This window comes from Marmota flaviventris, chromosome 2 (assembly GCF_047511675.1).
Source record: "Marmota flaviventris isolate mMarFla1 chromosome 2, mMarFla1.hap1, whole genome shotgun sequence".
In the NCBI taxonomy this organism is placed as follows: Eukaryota; Metazoa; Chordata; class Mammalia; order Rodentia; family Sciuridae; genus Marmota; species Marmota flaviventris.
Window position 1 is genome coordinate 27,384,112 of NC_092499.1, and position 26,327 is coordinate 27,410,438.

The 26,327-nt window shown below is 50.0% G+C and overlaps 2 protein-coding genes and 1 non-coding gene across 7 annotated transcripts in view; 2 read left to right on the forward strand and 1 right to left on the reverse strand.

The window, feature by feature from the left end:
* The first annotated feature begins 333 nt into the window (after positions 1 to 333).
* Positions 334 to 22,354, forward strand: Tgfb3 (transforming growth factor beta 3). Of its 2 annotated transcripts, none has more exons than XM_071607646.1 (8): positions 334 to 411; positions 1,126 to 2,345; positions 9,793 to 9,956; positions 10,226 to 10,355; positions 15,881 to 15,988; positions 17,601 to 17,772; positions 19,799 to 19,952; positions 21,153 to 22,354. In XM_071607646.1, the coding sequence occupies exons 2-8, from the start codon at positions 1,994 to 1,996 to the stop codon at positions 21,309 to 21,311; spliced, it is 1,239 nt and encodes a 412-aa protein (XP_071463747.1). In that variant the 5' UTR covers positions 334 to 411; positions 1,126 to 1,993; the 3' UTR covers positions 21,312 to 22,354. The 2 variants fall into 2 exon arrangements, with proteins under 2 accessions (XP_071463747.1, XP_071463746.1); XM_071607645.1 differs by lacking the exon at positions 334 to 411 and having other exon boundaries at positions 571 to 1,445; positions 1,807 to 2,345.
* Positions 22,355 to 24,077: 1,723 nt separating this feature from the next.
* Trnaa-ugc (transfer RNA alanine (anticodon UGC)) lies at positions 24,078 to 24,150 on the forward strand. Its single transcript has one exon. It is a non-coding gene; the product is annotated as a tRNA-Ala (tRNA).
* Positions 24,151 to 25,212: 1,062 nt separating this feature from the next.
* Ttll5 (tubulin tyrosine ligase like 5) overlaps positions 25,213 to 26,327 on the reverse strand; it is a 261,390-nt gene continuing 260,275 nt past the window's right edge. For all 4 annotated transcript variants that reach the window (XM_071607650.1, XM_071607651.1, XM_071607649.1 and 1 more), the window contains one exon: positions 25,213 to 25,852. In XM_071607650.1, the coding sequence (XP_071463751.1) occupies positions 25,781 to 25,852 (72 nt within the window). In that variant the 3' untranslated portion in view covers positions 25,213 to 25,780. The remainder of the gene's footprint in view (positions 25,853 to 26,327) is intronic.

A 26,327-nucleotide genomic window follows, 5' to 3' on the forward strand; every position in this document is an offset into this window, starting at 1 on the left:
TGCGGAACCCTCGGCGGGGAGGGAGGCTGCGAACATCTGGATGACATTGCGGCGCGGAGCTGCTCGGGAGCCGCGGCTCCGGCAGGGAGAGGTGCACTTGTACGCACGTGGGGCCGAGAGGGAGGCGATCCCCAGGGCGCCCAGGCTTGTTTTTCTCGCCCTCTCCGACGGCCCCTTCTCCCGCCCCCGCCCCGGCCCTCCCGCCTGCCCGGTTCCGGGCCCGCCGAGCCTCCTTCACTGGCGGCCAGGCCTCGCCAGAGGGCACCCTCGGTCTTCCGGAAAACGCCACCATTTTTTCCATGACCCTGGAGAGTCTCCAAGCTTCAGCCGGCCGCGACTCCAGGCTTGTCAATGAGGAATCTCGGCCAGGATCGCCGCAGAGCCCAGGCCCCACTCCAGCCCCGCTCGCAGGTCGAGCATCACCCCGACCCAGGGTGGCACGGCCGCCCTGCCCGGTCCCGCGCCCCCTGCGGCCCCTGCCGGGTGTCCACCAGCCCAGGGGCAGCCGGGCACGGGGGACCGCGAGGGAGAGAGACGGGCGGAGGAGAGCATAGACTGACAGCTGGCCAGAGCGCGCAGGGGCTGGGGGAGAGAGGGAGGGGGCTCGGCGGAGTAACTTTCCAGAAAAACAGCCAACGTGTTGCAGGAGTGACTCCAAGAGGGGAAAAAAAGTTCAGTTACCACGTCGAAGAGAGGACTCGCAAAGTATTTTTCAAATGGGCTCGGCTTTTCCTGTGCCTGTTTAAAACATTAAAATCGTGCAGCAGAAGAGGCTGCGTGCGCTGGTCCCTCCCTCCCTCCCCCACCCCAGCCCCGAGACGTCATGGGAGGGAGGTATAAAATTTCAGCAGAGAGAAATAGAGAAAGCAGTGTGTGTGCATGTGTGTGTGAGAGAGAGAGGGAGAGGAGCGAGAGGGAGAGAGAGAAGAAGAAGAAGAGAGAGAAGGAGAGAGAAAAGGGAAGGAAGCAGAGAGTCAAGTCCAAGGGAATGAGCGAGAGAGAGGCGAGTGGCAAGGGAAGGAGAGTGCAAAGCAAGGAATGACCGCTTTCCGGAGCCAGCTGCAGTGAACTGTCTTCTATTTTCTTTTCCTTTTCCTTTTGATTTTTTTTTTTTAAGAGAAGCAGGGGACAGAAGCCATGGCCGAGGGAGAAGACAAACTGAGGTGCTGGTGACCGTGGGCGTCCAAGTGGATTACTGGGGCTGTTCTCCAGAGGTCTGTCCGTCTTGCCTTCCAGTGGCACATATCCCCACATGCCAGCCAATGAAGACAAGAGGCAGCGTGAACAAAGTCATTTAGAAAGCCCCTGAGGAAGTGTAAACAAAAGGGAAAGCATGAATGGAGTGCCCGAGAGACAAGTGTGTCCTGTCCTCCCCCACCTTTAGCTGGGCCAGCAACTGTGCGCCCTGCCTCTTCCCACCTACTCACTGCTGATCTGACTTTTGGGTATTTTTTTAAATATATTTTTTTTCTTTTCTTTTCCATTCTCTTTTCTTGTTCTCCCTCAGGGCAAGGTGAGGATTTTGATTTGGGGGCCCAGCCATGGTCCTTCTGTGCCTTCTTTAAAATACCCACTTTCTCCCCATCGCCAAGCAGCGTTTGGCAATATCAGATATCCGCTCTATTTATTTTTACCTAAGGAAAAACTCCAGCTCCCTTCCCACTCCCAGCTGCCTTGCCACCCCTCCCAGCCCTCTGCTTGCCCTCCACCTGGCCTGCTGGGAGTCAGAGCCCAGCAAAACCTGTTTAGACACATGGACAAGAATCGCAGTGCTACAAGGCCCACAGTCCGCTTCTTCGTCCTCAGGGTTGCCAGCGCTTCCTGGAAGTCCTGAAGCTCTCGCAGTGCAGTGAGTTCATGCACCCTCTTGCCAAGCCTCAGTCTTTGGGATCTGGGGAAGCCGCCTGGTTTTCCTCCCTCTTTCTGCACGTCTGCTGGGGTCTCCTCCTTGCCAGGCCTCGCCGCCCCCCTGGCCTCTCTCCCCAGCTCGCACATGAAGATGCACTTGCAGAGGGCTCTGGTGGTCCTGGCCCTGCTGAACTTTGCCACGGTCAGCCTCTCTCTGTCCACTTGCACCACCTTGGACTTTGGCCACATCAAGAAGAAAAGGGTGGAAGCCATTAGGGGACAGATCTTGAGCAAGCTCAGGCTCACCAGCCCCCCTGAGCCATCGGTGATGACCCACGTCCCCTACCAGGTCCTGGCCCTTTACAACAGCACCCGGGAGCTGCTGGAGGAGATGCAGGGGGAGAGGGAGGAAGGCTGTACTCAGGAAAACACCGAGTCGGAATACTATGCTAAAGAGATCCATAAATTCGACATGATCCAGGGGCTGGCGGAGCACAGTAAGTCCAAATGCTTGCTGGGTGTCTGCTGTGGAGGGGAGCCCCACGGAGGGGGCCTTGCAGTGGTCACACAGCAGGATGCCCTGGGGTTCACCAGCCTCAGCCTTAGGAGGTGTGATGTGCAGGTGGGGCTGGGTAGGTGGGTAGGGAAGGGAACAGCCATTCTGGTAAGAGCCGAACCCTTCTGGGAGGTCAGGAGCTCTGGAGCTAAGCGGTTTGCTCAACTCACATCACATCCTTATGATGTGATTTTAATTTGGAATTACATCGTGCCGCCCAGGGAAACATATGTGTTCTCACGCATGTGACCATATGGGTAATGGTAAGCATATGGGTGCCATTGAGGGGCAGGCCGGCTCGCTGTATCCAGCCAGAGCCCTTATGATTTCAAGAGCCTGAGCACCTCAGCCTTCTCCCTGCTTTTCACAGCTCATTGTGACACGTCTCCATTTCAGTTTTTCCAGCTCTTGGGAAGCAGAGTACCTGCTCCAAATGAATGTCTGTCAAGCTTGTGGAAGGCCAGGCAAGAGACAGCTTCTTATTTCCTGGGCCTTTGGTCTACCTCACACATGTGACCCATGTGAACTGGGAGGGGGCTTTGCACATATGTTCACATGAACTTGGACTTCAGGGCAATGCAGACTCTCCTGCTGTACAGTGGGCAGATTCATGTGTGGAGAGCAGGCCTTCTGGGCCGGTGGATACAGGACAGCAAGGTCATGGCTCTGGGTGTGTGGAGGAGGGCTGGTGGGCCTCTGGGTCTGCGTGTCATGGGGGAGCTTGGGGGGTGACTGTGGGGCCGTGTGTCTGGGATATTATGTCTTCCCAGAGGCTCCTGTCTGTGAGGAAGAGCTGGGAAGCTTCTGGGTGAGACGCCTGTGTGTGTTTGTACACGTGTGGAAGTCATGTGTGTTTACTGAACGGGGATTTAAAAAACCTCAATACAAGAAAGAAATTTGGCAGATGTTGAGAAACTGACAGCCCAGGAAAGAGGAATGTGAGCCACTCTCGGCCAGACTCGGGGAGCAGCTCTGTTTGCTTTTCCTACCAGCAGGTGTCCTCGCTGCCCTGGCTACCTGGGCCCTGGCCCACCTGGGAAGTGGGCAGTCCCCAGAGTGGGGATGGGAGGATGGTATGGAGACCTCCCTGGAGGGCAGTCATGGGGTGAATAGCAGGGGTCGAAAGGAACCTGTCTGGAGAGAAGGAACAGGAGAGGGTGCCATGGCTGGACCTGCTCTGAATGAAGGCCCCATCCCCAGCTGGCCCACAGCAGGCGGAGGAGCCTGTGGTTACTGGCGAGGGGTTCCCGCTGCAGTTTCCTGTGGCTGCCTGAAGCGCCCTTCCTTAGGATGTGGCTGTGATTGGGGGGTGGAGGCTGAGGCTGAGGCCGAACCAGAGCTCCCTGCCCAGGGTCCTCTGGGTGGGGCTGGCTATGGGTCTGCCAGGGGCCTGCAGTCCCAAAGGCTCCCAGCAGCTGGATGGCTGCTCCCTGGTCACACAAGGCAGGTCCTGGTGGCCACAAACATCAGAGGAGGGTGGAAATCTGAGACCAGCAGGAAAAGTCTGAGGAGAATCCAGGACAAGTGGAAGGACTCACACCTTCATGGGCCGGGTCGGGAGGAAGAGTCCAACGGAGGAAGGATTCTGAGTCATAAGGGCCCACCCAGCCTGGACCAATAATGGGCCAGATGGTTGCAAGGCTACACAGGTGTGCATGTACATCAATTTTGTGCCGAGATTCAAGGGCACAAAGGTGTCCTTAAAATGTGTATTTTTACATGTACATTGGTACTTAACAGCATGCATTGTGCAAGCATCACAGAGCCTTAGGAAAAGCCAGGACAGGGCCCTACAAGTGCTGGGCAGCTTCCAGGCTGCGGCACCAACCTTTACCACTGCTGCAGATGGGGGTGGCCGCGGGCAGCAGAGCAGAAGCTTGGGCTACCTCGGCACAGTGAGCAGGGTGCTGTTGGGGTGCTGAGGAAGAGCCAGTGCCCAGTGAGACACAGGCAGGCCATGGAGGCTTGCAGGTGCAAACAGGAAACAGGCCCCAGACTCTCTGCAGCTGTGGGAGGTGACCCAGAGGCTGAGCAGATGCAGGCCTGGGGCCAGCTTTGCAGCTGATCAGGTGTTGAGCCTGCCCTGGATGCACAGGCCCACTAATTATGAAGAAGGCAGTGGGCAGATGCAAATGCCCACCAGATGCCGAGCCAGAGGGAGGCATCATCAGAGGTGCAGGGGGTGGGGGAAAGGCTGTTCTTAACTCCGGAGGGCAGACGGGGGTGGCTCTGGGTCTGTGGGATGGCACTGGCAGGGCCCCCATGCCAGAGCTTCTACTGGGGGACAGGGTAATAAGATGGCATTCTCTTCCATGTTTTGTCACTCCCAGCCACCCCCTTATGTAGTGGGTGGGCACTTGGAGGGTAGTGACAATTGGATCTGGGGCAAGGGGAGAGGGGTTTCCAGAGAGGGAAGTGAAAGAAAGAATACTTTTCAGTGGTACAGAGAAGGGGCACCAAGGTAAGAGTGGAGAGGAGGGCTGGTCCTCTGCTTCTGCCCTGTCTCAGATCCCCTAATCTCCTACTTTGTAGATGAGGAGACTGAGACATGGCCCAGCTAAGCCATCTATGCACAAAGAGCAGGGCCTCTAACCTAGACGTGCTGCACACACAACACGTGCTATCAAGCACAAATGTACGTGTGAAAGACACTTTTTATGTCCACCTTTAACCTTTAGGCCCCAGTGAAACTTTGATTTATAACACAAACGAATCCCACATTAGCCCAAGCAGAAGGGGACAGGAGATATTGCCTTAGTAACTGGCAGATTGCACAAAGACAACTGGATTTTCCAGGAGACTCAGACTGTTACAAATGTTCTCCCAAATGCAATAAAACGGTTTCCTTTACTTAATGAAGAGTCTCAAGCAGATTAATTCTCAAGCCACATGAGAGTTGTTTCTCTAAGCCTCAGTTTCCCCATCTGTAATGCTGCAGTTGATTTCTAAACTCCCTTTCACCTGATAGAATTTTATAATTACATCTGGGTGATTTGCCTGAGTCTCTGCTGGGATGTATGGGCAAGGCGCCACTCCATAATCCTTTTCTAATTCTACAGGAGTTTGCTATGGAAAGTGAGCAGGGGCTTGTTCTGATCCACCTTGGGTGGGTGGGGGAGGGGAGGGGAGGATGCAGCCTTCCCAGTTCTGTGGTCCTTCTTACAATACATCATCAGCATAGGTGTCGTTTTATCTTCTAGCTTAGAATTCTCTGTGTCCAGGGGGAAACTCTTGTTCTAAGCCAAGGGCAGTGTGAAGACAGCCAGCAAACCCAAAATTCCTGAGCAAAGAGAAAATGCGGTATTTTAGCCTTTCTTTTCTGGCTGCTAACTATAGATTTTGGAAACTATCTTTTGGAAATTAGAAGGCATTTCATGTTGAAAGAACTCATGGGCCCTAAGTGCCCATGCTCTGTGCATGGTTATTCAAGGGTGGCCCCGAGGCAGGTGAATGTGGACTCCCAGGTCCCACCTCACTCTTACAGAATCAATCTCTGGGGGATATGGATCCTGAGGAATCAGTATTTTCATTGAGCTGAAGGCAGAGTCTTTTCTTTGGAGCAGGTGCAAATGTAAGTTCCTACCGAGAGGCAGGTAATGCACACAATCTGGAAGAAAAACCGTGATCTAGGCACCGTGACAAAATGCACAGGACACTTAGCCTCAGGGATAGGGATATGGATAAAGTAGTTGTGGCCAGGGGAGGGAGGGACCTGGGCTCCCCACTGTCCTGTTGAAAGAAGCAGCCACTGCTCAGCTCCTGCTGATTTTTACACTCAGGAATGTGGGTCCAGCTTGACTCCATCTTACCACTTTCCAGAAGAGCAGAAAATCTGGATCTTTCTGTGAAATCTCTCAACTTTTCACATGGGCTTAAAATGTTTACGGGCTTCTAATTCAAAAAATTTAAACATGGTACATTGGCTAAACAACACTTCTAATTCATTTAAAGGTTAATCCATTTAGAGCTTCAAAACCATTAATCCAGTGGTTTCTCAAACTTCCAGAACATCTGAAGCCATGGCACCCTTAGCAGAAAACTATAAACTGTGGTTCTCCATCCTGGCTACACATTTAGAATCATCTGGAGAACATTTTTTAAAATGCTGTGGATTCACCCTGTATAGACAGAACTGCTGGGCAGCAAGCCCAGACTCCACCTGGTTTTAAAGCTCTCCAGGTGGTTCCGCTGCAGAGATAGAGGAGAAGCACGGCCACTCCGACATACCCGGGCGGACATACCCGGGCCTTCACCGGACCAGCAGGAGTGACCTATATAGGCAGAGGCACACCTAGCGGCCCAGGTGTCTGTAAACATTTTTAAAGGCAGTTAAGTAAACGTGGATACCCCACCTGATGTTTTTTGCTTGCTTATTCTTTGCTTGCCCCCCTAAAGCAAAACAGAGAAAGTGGCATCCATGCATATCTATTTTTCTTGGTGCAATGGAAAAAGTTGGTCATAACTTAATTTGTAAACATAGACTCCCCTAGTCCAGCTCTTCAGAATGCTCATGTTCCGTGGAAAGTCTGGCTTAAGAATCACAAAATGGACTGGCCATTGGCTCTCATCTGGGGCACAGGCTGGTACTCTAGGCCCATTTCAAGGAATTCTGCAACATTTTGTTGATGATATTAGCTCTTCACTGGAGGACCTCCCAGGTCCCCTCCAAGTTCCAGAGTCTCTGCTTCAGTAACTGGGGAGTGGACAGAAGACCTGGGTTCCAGTCCCACCTCTGCCTCCTGCTAATGGAGTGACATTGGGAGTCGTTTAACTTTTCTGATGTTCGCTTTTCTCATTTGTAGAATGAGAAATTTTATATACTCTCTTTATTCTCAAGGGTTGTTACAGGGTCGTATGAGTTCATGAGAGCACTATAAAATGTATGGTGGTGTTATTTACACTCATTTATTTTGTTTATTTCCTTATACTCATGCATTCCACAAATTGTTTAAAACATTATTCGGCAGATGTATTTGTCAAGACCACACTTACATTTTTCTTTTCTCTCCCAGGTAATCCTGTTTTTTAATCACCAATGATTGTGTCTGAGCTTTGCTTACTAGTGCCAGTTCACTCATGTCAGTTAATCCATGTGTGACTCTGACCAAGACTGTTCTGGATATTCATTTCTTTATCTGAAGAGGGTCACACAGGATGATTTCTAATGTCCTTTCTAATCCTGTTGGAAACAGTGATAGAAAAAGATCCTTCCTACCTCTTGAAACCTCCTTCACATTCTCAGAAAGAAAAGTCATCTTGGGTACAGATGTATGATTGATGGGCAGGAAGAAATCAAGGAGGGGTGGTCACTAGGGTGTCCTGAGAACTCTCTTAGTGCCACCCCCCCCCCTTCCTCATCTTCTGACTTCCCACTGTGTGACCCCGCTCTGACTCTCCTCCCTGGCAGGTGCTATTTCCACTCCCTTCTCGTCTTGAGAGCAAGGTGAGCAGTGCCCTGACTTGCCCTTTATTCTCTCTTGCAGACAGTACTGGAGCTGCTGTTAAAACTGAAGCCAGACCGATGACAGCTCCTTCAAGACCCAACTCTGTCGGTCCTTGAGAGGGTCAGCAGACCCAGTAGCTTATCCATGTCCCGAGTTATAAACCTACCTATGGACTTAAACATTAAATTGCCCTCCCTGGGGCTGGAGGTGCATCTCAGTGGTAGAGTGTGTGCTCAGCATGTGTGAGGCCCTAGGTTCCATCTCTAGCACCAAAAGAAAAAAAAGATTGCTAACCCAGATTCCTGTCTTTGGTTCTTGCTGAGATGGTTTAGGGAATAGTTGGCAGTATTTGTTCTTTCAAGGTCACTTATTAATCAGGGATTCATTAGCTGGCATTCACACATTTGTTCTCCTCACATCTGTTCCATTCATTTTCTAAGAACCAGTGTCAGGCCCACCAGATGGCAATTTCCAGAAACACTCACTCATCCTTTCCTAAAGATCAGTAGCACATTTGCTTGTTTCCAGACTCTGATCTGTCCCGCCTTGTCCGTGACTTCCTAAACCACCCCTCGGGGTGATTATGATCTCATTCCAGCCATGTCCATTATGTGTGGAATCTGGGTCCAGGAGCTTGAATTTCAAGTTCTGGCCGTTGTTACCAGTTGTGAACTTTTTCTGTGGGTGTCGATGCTGCTCAGATCCTGAGATTGTCAAGTGCGCTGGAGTAGCTGGAGTAGAGGAGAGACGGGGCTTTCTCTCTGTGTCTGGGTCAGCTCTGATAAAGATCTGGCTCTGAAGGGTGGGAGAGAGCATCTGCTGCCTTCTGTCTGGTGGATAGGGGTGAAGAAGTCAGCAGGGTGACAGAGGCTGGCATGGCACGTGCCGTCAGAGACCCTTAAAGAGAAAGGAGCCAATGGCAGCTGACCCCTGTTCAAAGAAACCTGTGTTTCTGCCAGGACCAAGATGGTCTCTTTGCCATACAGACCCTGCTTCATTAGGTGGAGACCATGGTGCTGATTCTGTTTTTGTGTTATTCAGCATTAACTCTGCCACTTCCCATGGCTCCCTACTATTTTGGGATACAACCCAGCCTCTAGGTCTGACACGTGGGTCTCCCTACAGGCAACACGCACTCTGCTGTCTTGACCCTCTCACCAGCTGCAGCCTAGATGCTTTGGGTCCCTCCTCCTCTCCTGGGTTTGCTTTGCTCCCTGCCTCTGCTCCAAGTGTCCCTCCCTCCATGTGAGGTCTCTTTCCTTCCCATCCTCATGCTCTGCTGTTCCTGCAGGGCTCAGATTCCTGTCATTTCTTCCCCAAAGTGTCCCCTGCTCTCTTCCTCCTCCCATCCCCTGCAGCCTCTCTTTGGCATTTCCAAAGGCCCCTTCTCTCTGGTCCTGTAATTTGGGTTCATGTGTCAGTGACCTCCCTTGGATATTAATTCCCTGGGGGGCAGTGGCTGCATCCATTTGTTCTTTCCTTCCCCGTGTTAGCATCTACAGGGTTTGGCATGTCGCATTGCTCTCCAGTGTTCAGGAAGTGAATGAATGCCCCAAACTCACAAATGAGTCCATGAGCTAAGCCACTGGGGGGCGGGGGGACTGCTATCTTTTGAGAATCTACATTTTCTAAAAGAGCAGGCAAGTCTGGCTGAGAGCTTAGCAGATGCGGATATCCAGGCAGTGGGGGGAGGGGCGGTTGTGTTTTGCCATCCAGTCTTGGTGCTACGTCCAGGGTCTCTGAGGTCTCCCTGCTCCTCTCTCAGGACTGTATGACTCGAGGGTCACCAAGACTCTTTCTCCTATCTCCACTTTCAGGTCTCAGGTCTCAGACCTCTGTGGAGGTCACAGGTGGGACTGTGGCCACTTGCCACCTCTGCTGGCAGTGCACTGTTCTCACAGGTGTCACTCATGCTGTGCTTCTCCCCGTTGCTTTATCCCCTAGACGAGTTGGCCGTCTGCCCCAAAGGAATTACCTCCAAGGTTTTCCGCTTCAACGTGTCCTCAGTGGAGAAAAATGGAACCAATCTTTTCCGGGCAGAATTCCGGGTCTTGCGCGTGCCTAATCCCAGCTCCAAGCGCACTGAGCAGAGGATCGAACTCTTCCAGGTACCCTCCCAGGACAGAACCACCGACCAGAGTCAGTGCCTCTACCGTGTTCGGCTTCCACCAGGGCTCAGAGTTCAGCAGGTCTGGGTCTGAATCCTGGCTCCTCTGACCCTTAATTTCCATGTCTGTCTGTCATTAAGAGGACAGAACTCCCTACAGTGCTCCAAGGACATGGCACTCTGAAACTTTTGCTTTCTCACCTGTCTTGTGACCTCTCCTATGGCACTGTGTCCTGGCCTCAGGTACTGACCCTGTTCTCTGCCCTGTAGATACTTCGACCAGATGAGCACATCGCCAAACAACGTTACATCGGAGGCAAAAACCTGCCCACACGGGGCACTGCGGAGTGGCTGTCTTTTGATGTCACGGACACTGTGCGCGAGTGGCTGTTGCGAAGAGGTGGGTGGAACCTTAGGATGAGCATCTCAGGAATAACCTCTGTTCCCTTCATCTGTCACGAGAGGGAAGAAGACAGAACTAGGGGAGCCACAGATCTGGGCTCAAAGCCTAGATTTGCACAGATTCTCTGCATATCCACCGATTATCTACTCTACCTCTATGGCAGGTCCTGGGGGTTCCTCACTGAACAAGACAGGTGGGTCCCAGATCTTATGGGGCTTTCATTTTGGTGGGAGAGACATGTCTCAATAAGCAAACATATGGATGAGTAAGAGCTTCAGATAGAGTGCCATGTGATAATGGCCCAGTGGGTCCTATAGTGGCTGCTCAGGGAAGGTCTCGGTGAAGAAGGAGTTCCTACAGTGAGATCTGAGGGGTCACAGGGTCAGGATCAAGGAAGTCTCAAGTAAAGGAGACTGGGAAGCCCCAGCCCTTAGGAGGAAACCAGCTTGATTTGTTCCAGCAGCAGTGACAGACTGGTGTCCCAGAGCACAGTGAGCTAGGGCCCTGTGATTTAGGACCTGTCGGGCCATGGTAAGCTTTAGGACTTACTCCAAGTGTGATGAGACACCACGGGAATGCTAGAAGCAGAGCTGGAGATATGGGTGAGGTGATTTACTCACCCTTTTAAAGATCCTTCTGGTTTTCATGAGGTCAAAGGAAGAAGCAGGAAAACCAGTTAGGGACCATTGCAGCAACTCACATGAGGACAACAGGGGCCTAGATTGGGGCAGGAGGAGTGGAAATTGTATGAATTTGTTCCATATTTTGAAGATAGAGCCAATGGGGCAGGCTATGAGGACACAGGAGCAGTTGCGTTTGACTTCTAGATTTTTGGACTGAGCTATCATGTATTGGAATAGGAATTGGATTGGAAGAAGAGCAGGTTTGGGGGCGAGTCGTGTTTTGGCCAATTAAGTTTGAAAGGCCTGAGAGTCAAAACCCTCCGTGGAAATGTTGGTTGGGGACACATCATCCAGCACCATCCAATAGGTCTATCAAACCTCACGTGTCCCAAATCTCTTACCCACTCACCGTCACCTTCCCTGCATGCCTCACAGAGATGTTTGTTTTTTGATACCAGGGATTGAATCCAGGGGTGGTTAATCATTGAGCCACATCCTCAGCCCTTTTGTTTTATTTTGAGTCAGGGTCACACTAAGTTGCTTCGGGTCTTGCTAAATTGCTGAGGCTGGCTTTGAACTCTCTATCCTCCTGTCTTGGCCTCCCGAGCCGTTGGGATTACAGGCTTGCACCATTGCACCCGGCCTCACAGAGATGTTTGAAGGATCGAACGTATTTGAGAGAACTTCATGGTTTTCAACATGTTTTACAAGCTTTTATTGTGTCCAGTAAGGAAAGCGAGGTCCAGAGAAGTTAAGTCATCCAGCCTGGATTAGAACTCACGTGTCTCTTGACACCTGCTGTGCTCTCCCCTGACTTGGCTGGTACTCTTGGTTTGACTGTTCAGTGGGCAGAGGTCACATGTGGCAGTCCCATCTGCTCCTTCTCTCCCTCTTCTGGTGAGTTTTCCACTATTCTTAGCTGCTATAAAGCCACAATCCACATGTTGATGGCCAGAGTCCCTGAGACAGGTGGATCCTCCTGTGCCTGTGGTGTTTTAGGAATCTAGGGATTAAAGCTCAAAGGCAGAGGTCTGAAACTGCTTGGCCACCATATTGTTTTAAGTTTTAAGTTAGGAGATTTCATATAAAGCATTCATTTCTGCCTTTTTTTTGAAAAATTGAAAGTCTTCCTTGTAACAATCCACCAGAGATGAGTTGTGGCCTCCCCTGGGGGTGGGGTGTGCATCCTTCTGTCCCCACACTCGTGTTCCCCAACAGTGAGGCTGGCGGTTCTACTCCACACCATCTACTGGCATGGCTGGCTTCCTCGTGTGACCTGCCTGGGCTCTGCAGGCATCTGAGTTGGCAATCCTCCATCTAAGGGGCCTTGTTTTGGTGGCTGAATTGGCAGATGGTGGGTTGGAGATCCTGTCCCTGTCCCTCCTACCAAGCATGAAGGCAAGGCCTGGAAGAACCCACGTGCTCTGCTGACTGCAGTACTCACTGTTGGGAATTCTGACTCAGACAGCGCTCTGCTCAGAGCCCAGAGCCTGCTTGGCTACAAAAAGGAGGGGCTGGGGAAATTAAATCTCTTAGCCTCCTTGTCTGATCTCGATCTGCGCCACCTGGATTTCTTTGAAGCCCTGGGCACTTGGAGTTCTTATTTTCACAGCTGCAGAATTCAATGAGAAGTGTGCATTGAGAATGATTTCCATCTTCTGTGAGACATCAGAAAAGATCATTTCATAATAAAACCTATGGGTCCCTCACCCACCACTCCACTGCTGCCAATTCTGAGGTTAGTTCTTCATTAGAACCTTCAGTTCCTACTTAGACAGAATCTGCCCAGCCCTCTCCTCCCACAGGGGAATCAGCAGAGGGTTTTGCTTATTTGGAGCTCATGAATCTCTTCAGAGTTCATGGCCCCAAACCAGGCTGCAAATGGTTGGACAGTTGGTAGTATGCATTGATGAGGAACTGGGTCACACCTGTGTCTTTGGATTGATTTGGCAAGCATCTGAGAGCCTACCAGCTGTCCAGACTGTGTTCTGGGTCCCAGAACTGGTTGGAGCCCAATCCAGGATGCAGGCAGGGCCCAGGTCCTCATTTCCTGGGTTGTTACTCATATAATCTGCAGCTTCTCAGTTTCGGAGCCAGGCTGCCCCTAGGAGGCTGGGCAGGGAGCACTCTCAGCATCATGGCTCAGGACAGGTGGAACACCAACAAGCACAGTCATTTGGCATCTCGGTGAATGTGTGGACACGTTCCTCTGTGCTCTCTGCTGCCTGCTTTTCTCCCTTCCTGTCTCTAACAATTAGGAGTGTGGGATCTGGGCATCAGAACACTCAGGCTGTGTTTAAAACCTGGAACTACCACTTATGGTTGGATACTTTGGGCAAGCTATTGAATTTCCTTAAGCCTTGGTATCCTTATCTGTACAATGAGGAACAATAATTTCTCTTCCTAGGATTATCAGGACTATTATAGAGATAAAATGAGTCAATGCTTGTATAGTCTTAGAGCAGTGTTTCATATATGTGTAATGTTAAAAAATGGTGGTGGTGGTTATCTGCTCTGAGCCCTTTACCTAGATAGAGCCTGTTGGCCAAGCCAAGCCACTGTCTTGTGCTGACCACCTGTCCCCCAACCCCGACTGTCCCCAACACATCTGTATGCACACTGGCTTCATAACTTACAGACTTGTAGAACTCACCCACCTTAGACCACCTCGAGCAGGAAGTACGTGTATTGATAGGTAGCAAATTTTAACTCCTCCGGCCTCCTCTTCCAGGGAGAGGGCACTCCTTTGCTTCCCTCTGTATTCACTTCCTCTCTTGCTGAGTTTCTCTCTGCTCCTTGATAGAGTGGTCCTCCTCTCCACTTGTTTTACTCAGGTATTTTGCTGCTGTCACTAAAGGATCTGACTGAAACAATTTTAAAGGAGGAAAAGTTTATTTGAGGGCTCACGGTTTCAGCGATTTTAGTCCACAGAAGGCCGGCTCCATTCCTCAGGGCTCCTGTGAGGCAGCCCATCATGGCAGAAGAGTGTGACAGAGGGAAGCAGCTCATATGGTGATCAGAAGGCAGAGAGATAGACTCCACTCCCCTGATACAAATATATACCCCTTGGCCACGCCCCCAGTGAACCACATCCTCCAGCCACACCCCACCCTCCTCCAGACACCACTCAGTTAATCCCATCAGGGATCAATTCACTGATTAGGTTAAGACTCTCACAGCCCAATCATTTCTGCTCCAAACCTTCTTGTATTGTCTCACACGTGAGCTTTTGGGGGACACCTCATATCCAAATTATAACACCCCTCTAAGCTAACTTTCTGGAACGGAGATCTTCAAACTTAGCAGGTGTCAGTGTGTCCCAGAGGTAGCCCTGATTTGGAATAGAACAATTCTAGCTAGCCTCTGGAGTTTATAGGAGAAACGGTCTGTTTTTTTACCCGTAGGTCTAGGATGCCCAGGCCCACAGAATGCCTGCGAGTTACTGAGCTTGTACCGTTCTGCCCATGAGAAGGGTGCGAGGCCACACTGGACTCCAGGAAATCAATTAGCTCACTGAGATGCTAACCCTGAACCCAGAAGGCCCCATTCCTCGGGATCTTTCCTATACCTGGCAACAACTGGCTGCCACCCAGGTTCAACACAGCGTCCCTAATTGAGTCTCACTCACCCAGATGGATGCGATGCCAGATCAGACCTGCACAAAACTACTTGATCATTCAAACTTTTTGTTTTTCTTTTGTGATACTGAGGATTGAACCCAGGGCCTCACACAGGCTCAGTGGTAGGCAAATGCTCTACCACTGAGCTGCAGCCCCTGCCCTATTCAGACTTTCCATTCACTTCTTTTTTTCCTTCTACTCCACTCATCCTCACTTACTAACTGCCCTGCTTCCTTGATTCTGGTTGCCCAAACAGATGAGATGATCCCACAACCAACCTGAGAAAGAATCAGAGTTGGCCTAGTGCTAGAAAGTCTGTCACCAAACTCTGGCACCTCTGGGCTGCCTCATGCTCATTCTCTCTGAGACCCGTCATCTGGACCTTTGGCCGTGGCCCACCGTCATTGCCTCTGGTTTGTTCTCTAATTTCACAACCATCTTCCCCAGCTGTTCATCTTGGTAAGCCATCCACAGCCCCAACTTTCCCATCATGGGAACCAGGAACTTCAAGGAAGAAACACCCATAATGAGGTAAAAAATAACCCAAGTTATTTTTTCACCTCATTATGGCCTTGTTCTGTAGGGAAAATATGGCCAGGTGTGACCTGGATTTTCATCTTATCTCCTCTGGAATCTACCACTTCCTCTACACCTGCAACCGCAGCTCCAGTGGAAGAGCTGGCACCTTCCATTTGGACTGACTCTGCATCTCATTTGCAGGGGACCTGCCTCTAGCATGGATTCCCGACTTTTAATCCTGTGGCTCAGGCTTCCTCCTGAGGCCCTTTGAATGGAACTGGATCACTGTCTCTCTGCTCTGAAGCTCTTCAATTACTCCCTAGTCCCTTCCTGTGCCTGTCCCTTCCTTTCATCTGTGTTCAGCAGGTTAGCTTAAGTATCTCCTCTCCCACCACTGAGGTGGTGCTTTTTCTTTCCTTCCTCTATACTTGTCCTTTTGCCCCTGAGTAGATAAGCTACAATTTTCCCTTAATGCCATCCTTTGAAAATGGATGGTTATTACCTCTCTCCTTCGTGGTGCCCACTGTTTACGCCTCTGTTTGGTGGTTCATTGTGTAACAGAAGTATGTGGAACGTGGAAACGTGTGTAGGGCTCCACTCTGGGCTTTGGAAGGACTTCCAGTCTCCTGTGACCCTTCCTATAACTCCGTTCCTGTGAGTGCTATGGGAGCAGAGGCCCTGGCCCCACCTTGCAGGGGGGTGGGCAGACCTTCCCATCATGCAAAGTGCTTTCTCACCAGTGCCATGTCTTATTTTACAGAGTCCAACTTGGGTCTGGAGATCAGCATTCACTGTCCATGCCACACCTTTCAGCCCAATGGAGATATCCTGGAAAACATTCACGAGGTGATGGAAATCAAATTCAAAGGTAAATGTGTGTAGTAGGCTGGGGAGGGTAATGGAACGGGAGATGCCTACCAGACCCCAAGAAAAAGAAGCAGTCTCCTTCTCAGAGATGGCCAACGGTTTTTCACTTGAGTAATTCTGCTTTGCCCCCAAAGCCATGAGGGTGACTGTCATGGGAGGGAGAACACATCAGCCTCTGAAAGACCACAGGATGCTGGGGAGAGTGGAGAAGGCACGCAGGCCACTGTTCATTTCCTCAGAGCCTATTGTTAAGGGCTCGAGGCTGCCTCTTTGGTAGTTAAAGGAGATGCGGAATGTGAAACCCAGGGCCAGGTAGGCTCCACAAATTTCCTAAAGAAATTAACTTTGGTGGCTCTGAACATTAGTGCCCTCTTCCTGAGCTTTCCAGACACTGTGGCCCACCTGATCCTTGCCCAGGAGGCACGTAGGTTTGAATGATTGCTTCAGGGCTCAGGGTATTTGACCACTGGTGTTTGTGTAGAGGTCAGGATGTAGCTGAGAGTCACTTCTGGGTCTACAGTATGTAGACCAGGAACTTGGCCTTGTTAGTCTCTGGAGCGCAGGGAGGTACTTTTCCTCCTGTACTCCTATTTTGGGTAATGGAGAGACCCCTGTGGTCAGAGAAGCTTCTCTTGGCTCCTGGACCCAAGTGGTCCTCTTTACCTGCATGGCCTCCATTTCAAAGCCCTTTTTAAAAAAAAAAAAAAAAATTAAAGCCAGGGATTTGTCAACTTCATCTCAGAACCTCAGAGCTCAGCCCTTCAGAGTCTCCCCTCCAGGCCAGGTCAGGCTGAAACCTTCCCACTGCCACAGACACGTACCTTGTTCATCAGGCTTTTCATAAAGGGAATTTGAGATCCAGGTCTCCCATTTATCTTATAAACCAAGTGCCCCTTCCTGAGATCCAGGCCCCTCCTGATGGAGATAAGACCTCTTGAGTTTCTGCCCTGGCTGACAGCTGTTCTTTGCAAACTAGATCTCCAGTCAGTTTTCAGTGTTTTCCTTTTTAGATGAAACACGCTCTGATGGACTCGGGCTTTCTTCCCAGAGCTTGTTTGATAAGCTCTTTATCCTGGGCTTTATTATCTCACCTGAGTTTTACAAGTGCAAAATGCAAACACTCCCAGAACTACAAGCACAATGTGAATGTTCACAATCCAAATTGTTTCTTGGGCTTCCATTCAGCCTACCTAAATTGTGACACCTTGGATTAACCAATTTAGATTGGAAGAGGAAACTCTTAGAATTCCCCAAGATTCTAAGTCTCAGAATCTAAACTGACAACCTGTGTTAGTACCCGCCTGGGAATAAGGATGCTTCGTGGATCCATGAAGACTCCCAGGAAGCATCCCGTCCCCTTTGGAAGACCCTTGTATGGAGTGAACGTGGCCTGTTGCAGTGGCATCCTTACGTTGGGAACTTTTGATACCAGTTCCTCCCCCGAGTCATCCCTGTCCTATGGCGGGACATTAGAATGTTAGACATTAGAATGTCCTTCCCAGCAGACAGCCCTGCCCTTCTTCCTGGGCAGAGATGGGCTGGGATGAGGAAGCAGCCTCCAAGGGCTCTGCTTTCCTTAGACTGGAGATTGTCACCTTCTCTCCCTTCTGCAGGTGTGGACAATGAGGATGACCATGGCCGTGGAGACCTGGGGCGCCTCAAGAAGCAGAAGGATCACCACAACCCTCACCTGATCCTCATGATGATTCCCCCGCACCGGCTCGACAACCCAGGCCAGGGAGGCCAAAGGAAGAAGCGGGCCCTGGACACCAACTATTGCTTCCGGTGAGCCTGGGCCCCACGCAGACCTAGATCTGCCCCCTGGGCACAGGCCCCCACCTGAGCCTCACTCGCCCAGGGTCCAGGATGATGTTCGCAAATATCTCCAGGAAAGAAGACTGGAAATCGCTCACAAAAATCTTCCTGTTTTTCCTGGGAGCCTCACTGTTTTTCTGCAGCCCGACTCTGTAAGGGTCCAGATGCAGTAAAAGAGGGAAACTTCAAGGAGGACAGTGTTGTGAGAATAGTTTGGACTGGGAACACTTGGCGGAAGCCTCTGTGGTTTTGAGTTTTAAGTATTTGCAGGGTGTGTTTGTGTGGGAGAGATTAAGGCAAGGGTTTCCAGTGAAGACGTGCTCAGTTCCCTGGGCAGGCTCCTGGCGAGCTACTGGGTGGGGGGAAAATAGTGTCCATTTATAGGGGAAATCTGATCTAGAGAAATCTACAGATTCCGAAATAATTGGGGAGCTCCCATGCAGAGATGGGAAAGATGTAGGTTTCCCCCTTCTTCGGGAGCATGGAACTGCTGTAGGAGGGAGGTGGATAAAGCCTGCAGACTAAATATTAAAAGGCAGAAAAAGTTCACATCAGGAGAGGGTCTGAAGGATAAAGGACTTTAGCAATTGGGAGCAAGGAGTTCACACATGGATACAGGAAAGGCTTCAGAAGGGTGTGGAATCTGAGCTTGCCTTTGGGATGGGAGGGATCTGGGCATGTGGGGATCGGGCAGGAGCAGGATGGGGTCAGTCTGACTGGAGAAGATTCCTGAATGGAGTGGGAGGAATGGACTGGAGGAATCTTTGATGTGGAAACTGTGTCTTGTGAAAAACAACTGGGTAAATAGGGACGTTGGGCTTGGGAACAGAGGCTGTGGGAAAGGCAGGGTGGCTGTCACCACCTGTCTGAAAGCAGGCGGAGGGCTGCTTAATTACACCATTCAGGACGCGGCTTTCCTGTCTTCTGGCCCGCCCTACGTGGTACAGTGGCGCTTCATCCTCTTGCCTATGGCCGCAAGGGATTGCTGGGTCTTCAGGTATCTTGCCCCTGTTTAGGGCAAGGAGAAGGGGAGACGGAGAGGAGCCAGCAGCTTTCCTTTTCCTTCTGTTACTTTTATAACCAGATGTCTTTGCCCAGAACTTGCTTTCACGAACCCCTGCACACTTCTTATTCCTGTGGCTGGCCATTACTGGACCACAGGACCATCCATCCCTACCTGCTAGGGAGGCTAGGAAAACGAGTATCTGGTGTTCCAGACTCCATAATGGGAGGTGGCAAGGGAGAGGGCACTAGGGATGTTGATTGCATAGATAACCAGTAGTTTCTGCCACGGTTCAACCTTGGAACCCTCCAGAAGCCAGACTTTGTCCAATGGCGGCCCGAGAGGCCTGTGGAAGTACCAAGTTCTAAGTCGCAGAAGAGACCCGTTAAAGTGAGTCTTAATGCCCATGTGGCAAGGAGTCCTACCAAGTGGATTTCTGCAGGCAACCAAATCGGAGGGGCCCGTCACTCACATTTGTGGGACCTGGGGATCATGATTCTAATAGGAGGCTGTACCTTATTTTGGCTAAATGGCCTCAAGATTTAGTCTGAGCAGTCATCTCTAGTAGGATACAAGCTGCATAATCTGTGAGCTTCTTTCTGGCTGGGTGTGCAACAGAAGGGTCACGATAAGCTGTCCCCAACAAAGCGGACACGGCTGATAACGTAAAGTGAGGGCTCGGTCGTGTGTGGGACAGTTTATGTCTGTTTTGATGTGTGATGTAAAAGGGGACAGGGTCACTTTTAGCTCTTCACTTTTCCTTCTGTGGCATTTATATCTACCTATTGCATGGCTGAGATCCTGCTGCTCAACACAGGGAGACACCTCCTGGTCTCTTCTATACCATGTGCTTGTGTGAGGGATTCTGTTGAAGGCCCACCTTCAGTGGTAGCATGGAAGGATGCCAGGGGGAAATATGAAGGCATCTGTGAAGTTTCTCTTATTGGTGGCTTCCATTTAGGTTGATCTTCTGTTTAATGTTTTCTGTTGTAGCAACTTGGAGGAGAACTGCTGTGTGCGGCCCCTCTACATTGACTTCCGACAGGACCTGGGCTGGAAGTGGGTCCACGAACCTAAGGGCTACTATGCCAACTTTTGCTCAGGCCCTTGTCCTTATCTCCGAAGTGCAGACACGACCCACAGCACGGTAGGGAGCAGGGCACGGGCCATCTGGGCACTGGGGCTGAGCTGACCAGGCCACTTGTTAAAACAAATGAATGATTGAATGTTAAATGAGCAGATGATAATTTGGGGTGAGTAAAATCTCTTCATTAAAGGTTCTGGCCTTGTACCCTGGCCTAATTCTACTTGATCACATCCTGCCTTTTAAAATTCCCCCCAGAGCCTGGTGTGGTGGTGCATGCCTGTAATCCCAACAACTCTGGAGGTTAAGGCATGAGGATCGCAATCAAGGCCAGCCTTGGCAACTTAGCAGGACCCTGTTTCAAAATAAAAACTAAAAAGGGCTGGGGAATGTAGCTCAGTGGTAGAGCACCCTGGGTTCAATATCTACTATTAGAAAGGAAGAATCCTTCCACAGGTGCTGGAGGGACATAGCTCTGTGGGAGAGTGCAAGTGAGTATAAGGGCCTGGGTTGGATCTCAGCTTCAAAAACAAAAAGTCCCTACCTTAGTTTCAACCAAACTTTGTATTTGCTTTGTCTAAAGCTTTTGTACCAGAGAAGTTAATTATATGTCAGAGATGTGTGTACATGGTTGGCAGGGAATGTTGGGGAAGAAATGTCACCACTACCAAAGAACTCTGACAGCTGCAGTCTCTCGAATGTGCAAACATAGTTCTGAGAGACAATGTAAAGCATATTCTGAAGCAGCTCTGAAACTCCAGGAAGAGAAAGTGAGCAAAAGAGTTCACACCTCTGCAGCATGTCTTTCCTCAAGGGGAATTAAAATAGGGCAGTCTTCACAAAGCACGTTTCCCTATAGCTCATTAGCCTGCATCCTGTGTGGGGGCCCCGCACCCTGGCACTTCCTAAATGGCCCCTGCAGTCATTAGCGAGACCATTTTCCACCAGAGTGATCCTTTATAGTAAGGAAGACCAGTATAGGAGTATTTTCTTACCAGCCAAAAGACTTTCCTTATTCATTGAAAGTCCTCTGATAACTGTGATATGCTTAAACTGATAACCCTCAAACAGTGCATGTTCTGCATTCTGCCTTAGGGGATGGCCACAACTAGTCATCCAAACTGTTCCCACTAGTCCTGTTACGTAGCATCATCAATGGCTGTTCTACCACTTGCCCTGTCTTTGAGAGCTTGTAGAGTTTCCTGGGCTGCAGGCCTGGGGCGTGGCTCTCCCACCTCTAAATGCTGTTTCCCCAAACTCCAGGTGCTGGGGCTGTACAACACCCTGAACCCGGAAGCATCGGCCTCACCTTGCTGTGTGCCCCAGGACTTGGAGCCCCTGACCATTCTGTACTATGTCGGGAGGACCCCCAAGGTGGAGCAGCTCTCCAACATGGTGGTGAAGTCGTGTAAGTGTAGCTGAGGCCTGCGACAGATGAGGGAGAGCTGCCCCTGCCCGACTGCCCGCGCCTCGGGAAACCAAAGTGACAGACCTCACCTAGAGGCCTGGCGTCCACAACCCTCGGCTCCTGGCATTTGGCCAAGACGGAGGCTTCCTTCTGGAACATTTCTTTCTTGCTGGCTCTGAGAATCACTGTGGTAAAGAAAGTGTGGGGTGGTTAGGGGAAGGCGAACTCTTGGGGACACAGGTTTTCTGTGGTGCAGACAGAGGTGGTGGGGCTAGAGGAAGAGGATGGCAAGTTGACATGTCATGTGGCAATGGGACTTGGGTACAATAGGGAGGAGGAAGGACAAAGGATGGCTGGGTCAGGCTCAGACTGGAAGACGCTTCGGATCTGAGGTCAGCTTTGCTCATTGCTGTACCACAATCGCTCTAGGGGAATCTGGATGGTGTCATATGAGGCAAGCACTTTCCTTCAGACAGGTCACCAAGACAGAGTCCCAGAATTGCACCTGTACTACCTGGGATTAAGGACAATTTCTTTTTTAATTGTCGTTTCCACAGTCAGCATCATGGGTCATTCCAGGTAATGTAATATGGTTCCTGGGCCAGCAACTGTATTGGCCCCTGGAGATGCTGAACTCAGAAGCAAAGGGTGGGAACTGACCCTTTCCTGTCTGCCCTCTGGGTCCCTCCTCTTGCCTTCATCCTCAATCACATTTCCCCTTGGACATTTGGCTGGACACCTTCCAGGCCAGGGTGCACATATCTGGATTCTGGTTCTGTGCAGCCTCTGAGCATGAGGGGTTCCTCTCCTCCAAGTTCTCGAGACCTTGTGTCCACCTGGTCTTCCTGGAAGCTGGTGCCACACGGGAGGCATCTGGGGAGGCTGCACCACATGTGCCATGTGGTGACTTGGCCCAAGATGAGTTGTCTGAGGTATAAAGACAAGTACAAATATTACTCTCAAAATCTTTGTATGAATAAATATTTTTGGGGAATTGTGGATGATTTCATCTTCTGGAAGATTGTTTCTAGAACAGTAAAAGCCTTATTCTAAGGTATATGTCTCACTCCATTCATATCCTTAATGACCATTTTCTTAATTCTATGTCAGCCTCTTCTAATTAGTGGTAACTGGAATCTGGGCAGAGAATCTCTCAAGCATTAAATATATCGCTTAGCATGAATCTGCTGGACAGAGGGACTGTGCTGCCTCCTGTCACCTGAGAAAATGGCATTGTTGTCCGTGTGTCCCTCCTTGCACAGTATGTTATTCTCAGATACACACAGGCAGTAGCTCAGATTCGCAGAAAGCCTAGAATTTGACGTCCACATCACTGGCAATGTGAACCCTTGCATATGGAAATGTGGCTTCTACATTCAATCTAAATGACCAACATCAGCATTTTTGGAAATCACATCTCAGCCCCCCAGATCAGCTGAACATGAGAGAAACCGTCTGTGATCAATGGCCTAAGAATGAGGCTAATTCTGTTATTGGGTTGTCTAAAGGAGCCACCCAGGAGCCCTTTCAGACTAGGGGCCTCTTGTTAGGACTTTGGGAAAAGAACCACTAGTGCTCTTTTGAGGTCACAGATCCCAGAGCAAGGCAGAATTCGGCTATGGCACTGGTGTCCACCCTGTGAGTGTGCAGAGTGAGGAACCACCTAGCAGCTCCTAAAAACCACCTGCCCCCGGTGAGCTCACCTTAGCACTTGGAACAGTCTCTCTGAAGCACAGTTTGCGTGTTGAAGGATACACACCATAGGCTCAGGCGGTTTGTGGGTACAGGCCTCTGCCTTTCTGCTCCTCCGACTTTGGTCACCAGGAGTTCTTTTCTGGCTCCATGTGTGCCCAGCCAATTCTCCAGGCTTCTCTCTGTCTTCATCCTGTGTCTTTCACTGTCCTTCAGAGGGGCTATAATGTGTCCCTGCCCTAAATCCTGATGTGGGAGCGAGCTCCATCTTACCTTTGGAGCCAGTGGGGTAGAGAGGGTGGTCGAGGAGGCCAGCTGTAGCTGGTATTATCCCAAATGTCACAGTGCATTCACTTGTGGCTGCCATTCTCAAATTTCAGTGAGCCTGAGAATCACCTTTGTGTTTAGGGAAAATGTACAATTCCAGGCTGCAGCTCAAGAGCTGGCTTTATGAATGGGGCAGGGTTCAGGATGCCTAGGAACTGCATTCTGAAAAGTGGTGTGTTATATCCGACATTACTGGGCCTTATTTGGGATTTCAATAAGAAGCAAATAACCTTTTTGACCTTAGACTAAATCTCTGTTTTAATCCAACCTCATAGAAAACCATTAGCACAGCTGGTGGTCCATCCTAATGAACCAACACAACTAGATGTGTTTCCTGAAGTATCCCAAAGAAAACAGAACACACTGCAATTCCAAATGTTTTCTTTTCTTTTCTTTTTCTTGGTACTAGGGATTGAATCCAGGGGCACTTTACCACTGAATTATATCCCTGGCCCTTTTTATTTTAAGACGGGGTCTTGCTAAGTTGTTGAGGCTGGCCTTGGACTTGAGATCCTCCTGCTTCAGCTTCCCAAGTAGCTGGGATTATAGGAGAGCACCACTGCACCCAGCCCAAATATTCTTTGTCAGAAAGCTACTCCTCCATTAAGCAGCTGATAGGGATATGAGCAGAGTCTAGTGTCCAGCCTCCCCTTTCCACATTATCACTTACAGGCACTACAGACACTGGGATCAATGTCTCCAAAAATACATGCTAGTTTTGGGGAAGGGTACAGTGACATTGAAAAATGATACCTAGGATTGGGGATATAGCTCAGTTGGCAGAGTGCTTGCCTTGCAAGCACAAGGCCCTGGGTTCAATCCCCAGCACCACCACCACACATACACACACACACACACACACACACACACACACACACAAAGATACCTCTATTGGAAGAAGGCTTCAATAATCTGGTTTGTTACCAATAAAAATGAGGGGACATGGGTACAGGAAGGGAGGTCAGGAATCTGGTCTTAGCACCTGGTCAACACACAGCGAATGAAGAAAGATATTAATTTGAGCATTTAAGTCTGATTAGTTATGTAGCCAATTCCCAGTATCACAGTTGCTTTCAAAGTTCTTTTATTAGACTCATACCCTCTTACCCCTTTCCACAAGATTCATTTGGTGAGTTTCTCCAAATCCCTTATTTCCCAACTCTATATATCAGCAGGAGATTATGGAGGGAGGAATTCTAATTTGTCTCTTAACCAACTCCCAAACAAGTGAGCAGAGTTATGATGGTTCTCAAACCATGATCCAGGAGTCCCGGGAACATGTGGAATGAGACCTCAACCTGCACAGGCACAGTGCTTCAATGTGCCCAAACCTTTTTTTTTTCAGTCCCCGAGAAGTCAATAAAATCCCTTTTAATCTCTGTATGTCACTTTCTCTTTGGATTTCAATGCTGAGCTTATAGGACCTTGTTGTAGAAGGCCCAGATTCTGGATTCTAAAGTAACTCCCCAGGACAGCTAGGTCAAGCCTGTGGCCCGGTTCTCAGCCTGTTCTCCAGCAGAAGCCAGAGTGAGGACCTAGGGAAGGACAGCAGAGGCCAAGTGCCGCGTGGTCCAGGCAGAGCTGCTCTGTCCACATGGACTTTGAGGGAGGTGAAGGGCAACTGGACAGATCACATGCCACTAGAGGACCACAGGGGTGAGCCTCCAGCTGCAGCCTGGCTGTGGAGAATCTGTACACAGGGCTTCCCAGGTGCTGCCCTGGGGAACAGCCTGACCCATCATCTGCTGAAACACAAGTTCTTGAAAGCTTCCGTTTCTAACATGAAATTGAAAAAATTGTCCAGCAATGGAATGAAATGAGAAGTTGGTTCTATTTCAGTCTTGATTGTGAATACTGATTGTTGGGAATTAGTAAATAAAAAAAAAAGAAAAGAAAAAAAATAGAATTACTTTATTAATCTTAGAAATCAGTAATTCCAAAGGGTGCCTTTACCCTGGCTCATGTCAGCGGCGGGCCAACTTGCCTCCACGCTCTGGGAAACGGGTGATGTGCGCTCCCTTCCCCAGGAGCCCCAAAAGGGCAGAACAACTCTGGTAGGTACTGCTATTAGGGCTTTAAGCTTGTACAAAGCAAACAGAGCTCAATACTGCAACCTGGAAAAGAAGAGGAAGCAAGATGCGAATAGCCAAAGAGCCTCTTTTATATCATCTCTGTGTGGCAGCAGGAAAGGGACAGAGGAGACCTGAGCAGGCTGGGGGGGGGGGGGTGAGGGAAGGTGAAGACACACGTGTGCTCGGACGAGTAGAGAAGGCCTCAGTTGAACGTCCCCACTGCCAAGTTCCACCCAAACCCAGAGGTTCTGTTCTCCTGTTGTCCCAGTCAGTGTCTCGCTTGGCTGATGGCCACCATCTACTGCCACTTCTGCTTGAAGGCCTTGGGGACTCTGAGGCAGCAAAAAAATACTATGGACCCCTGGCAGCACTGGCGGATGCTTCACCCTCAGTCACGCGCCCAGGAGCAGTGGACAGGTTCTTCCTCTGTGCATTCGCGGTTCATCTGTTAGTGTGAGCAGGATCTGGAAAGAGAATGCCAACCACTGAGTGACCGGGAGAGAGCGGCTCATGGCTTCCCAGCAATGGATGGTTTTCCTAAAGAAGTGCCGCCCGAATGTTCCCCTGGAAGAACAAAACTCTTGTTTTAACCACTTTTGCTGGAAACCTTCCTAAAACATTTGATTTGCTGCTGCTTTTTTGATAGTCTTCTTGGTTTTGTGTTTTTCTTTCTCTTGTAAAAAACTGTATTTTAGCTTATCTATTTATTTTTAAGACTCCACGCGGCTGGAGGTGTGACTCAGTGGTAGAGCACTTGTGAGGCACTGGGTTCTATTCTTAGCACCACATCAAAATAAAGAAAGATACTGTCCATCTGCATCTAAAATAAATAAACCTACAATTAAAATAAACAAACAAACAAACAAATAAATAAAAGAGTCCAGGCCTCATTATGTTGCCCATGCTAGTCTAGAACTGCTGGGTTCAAGTGATCCTCCT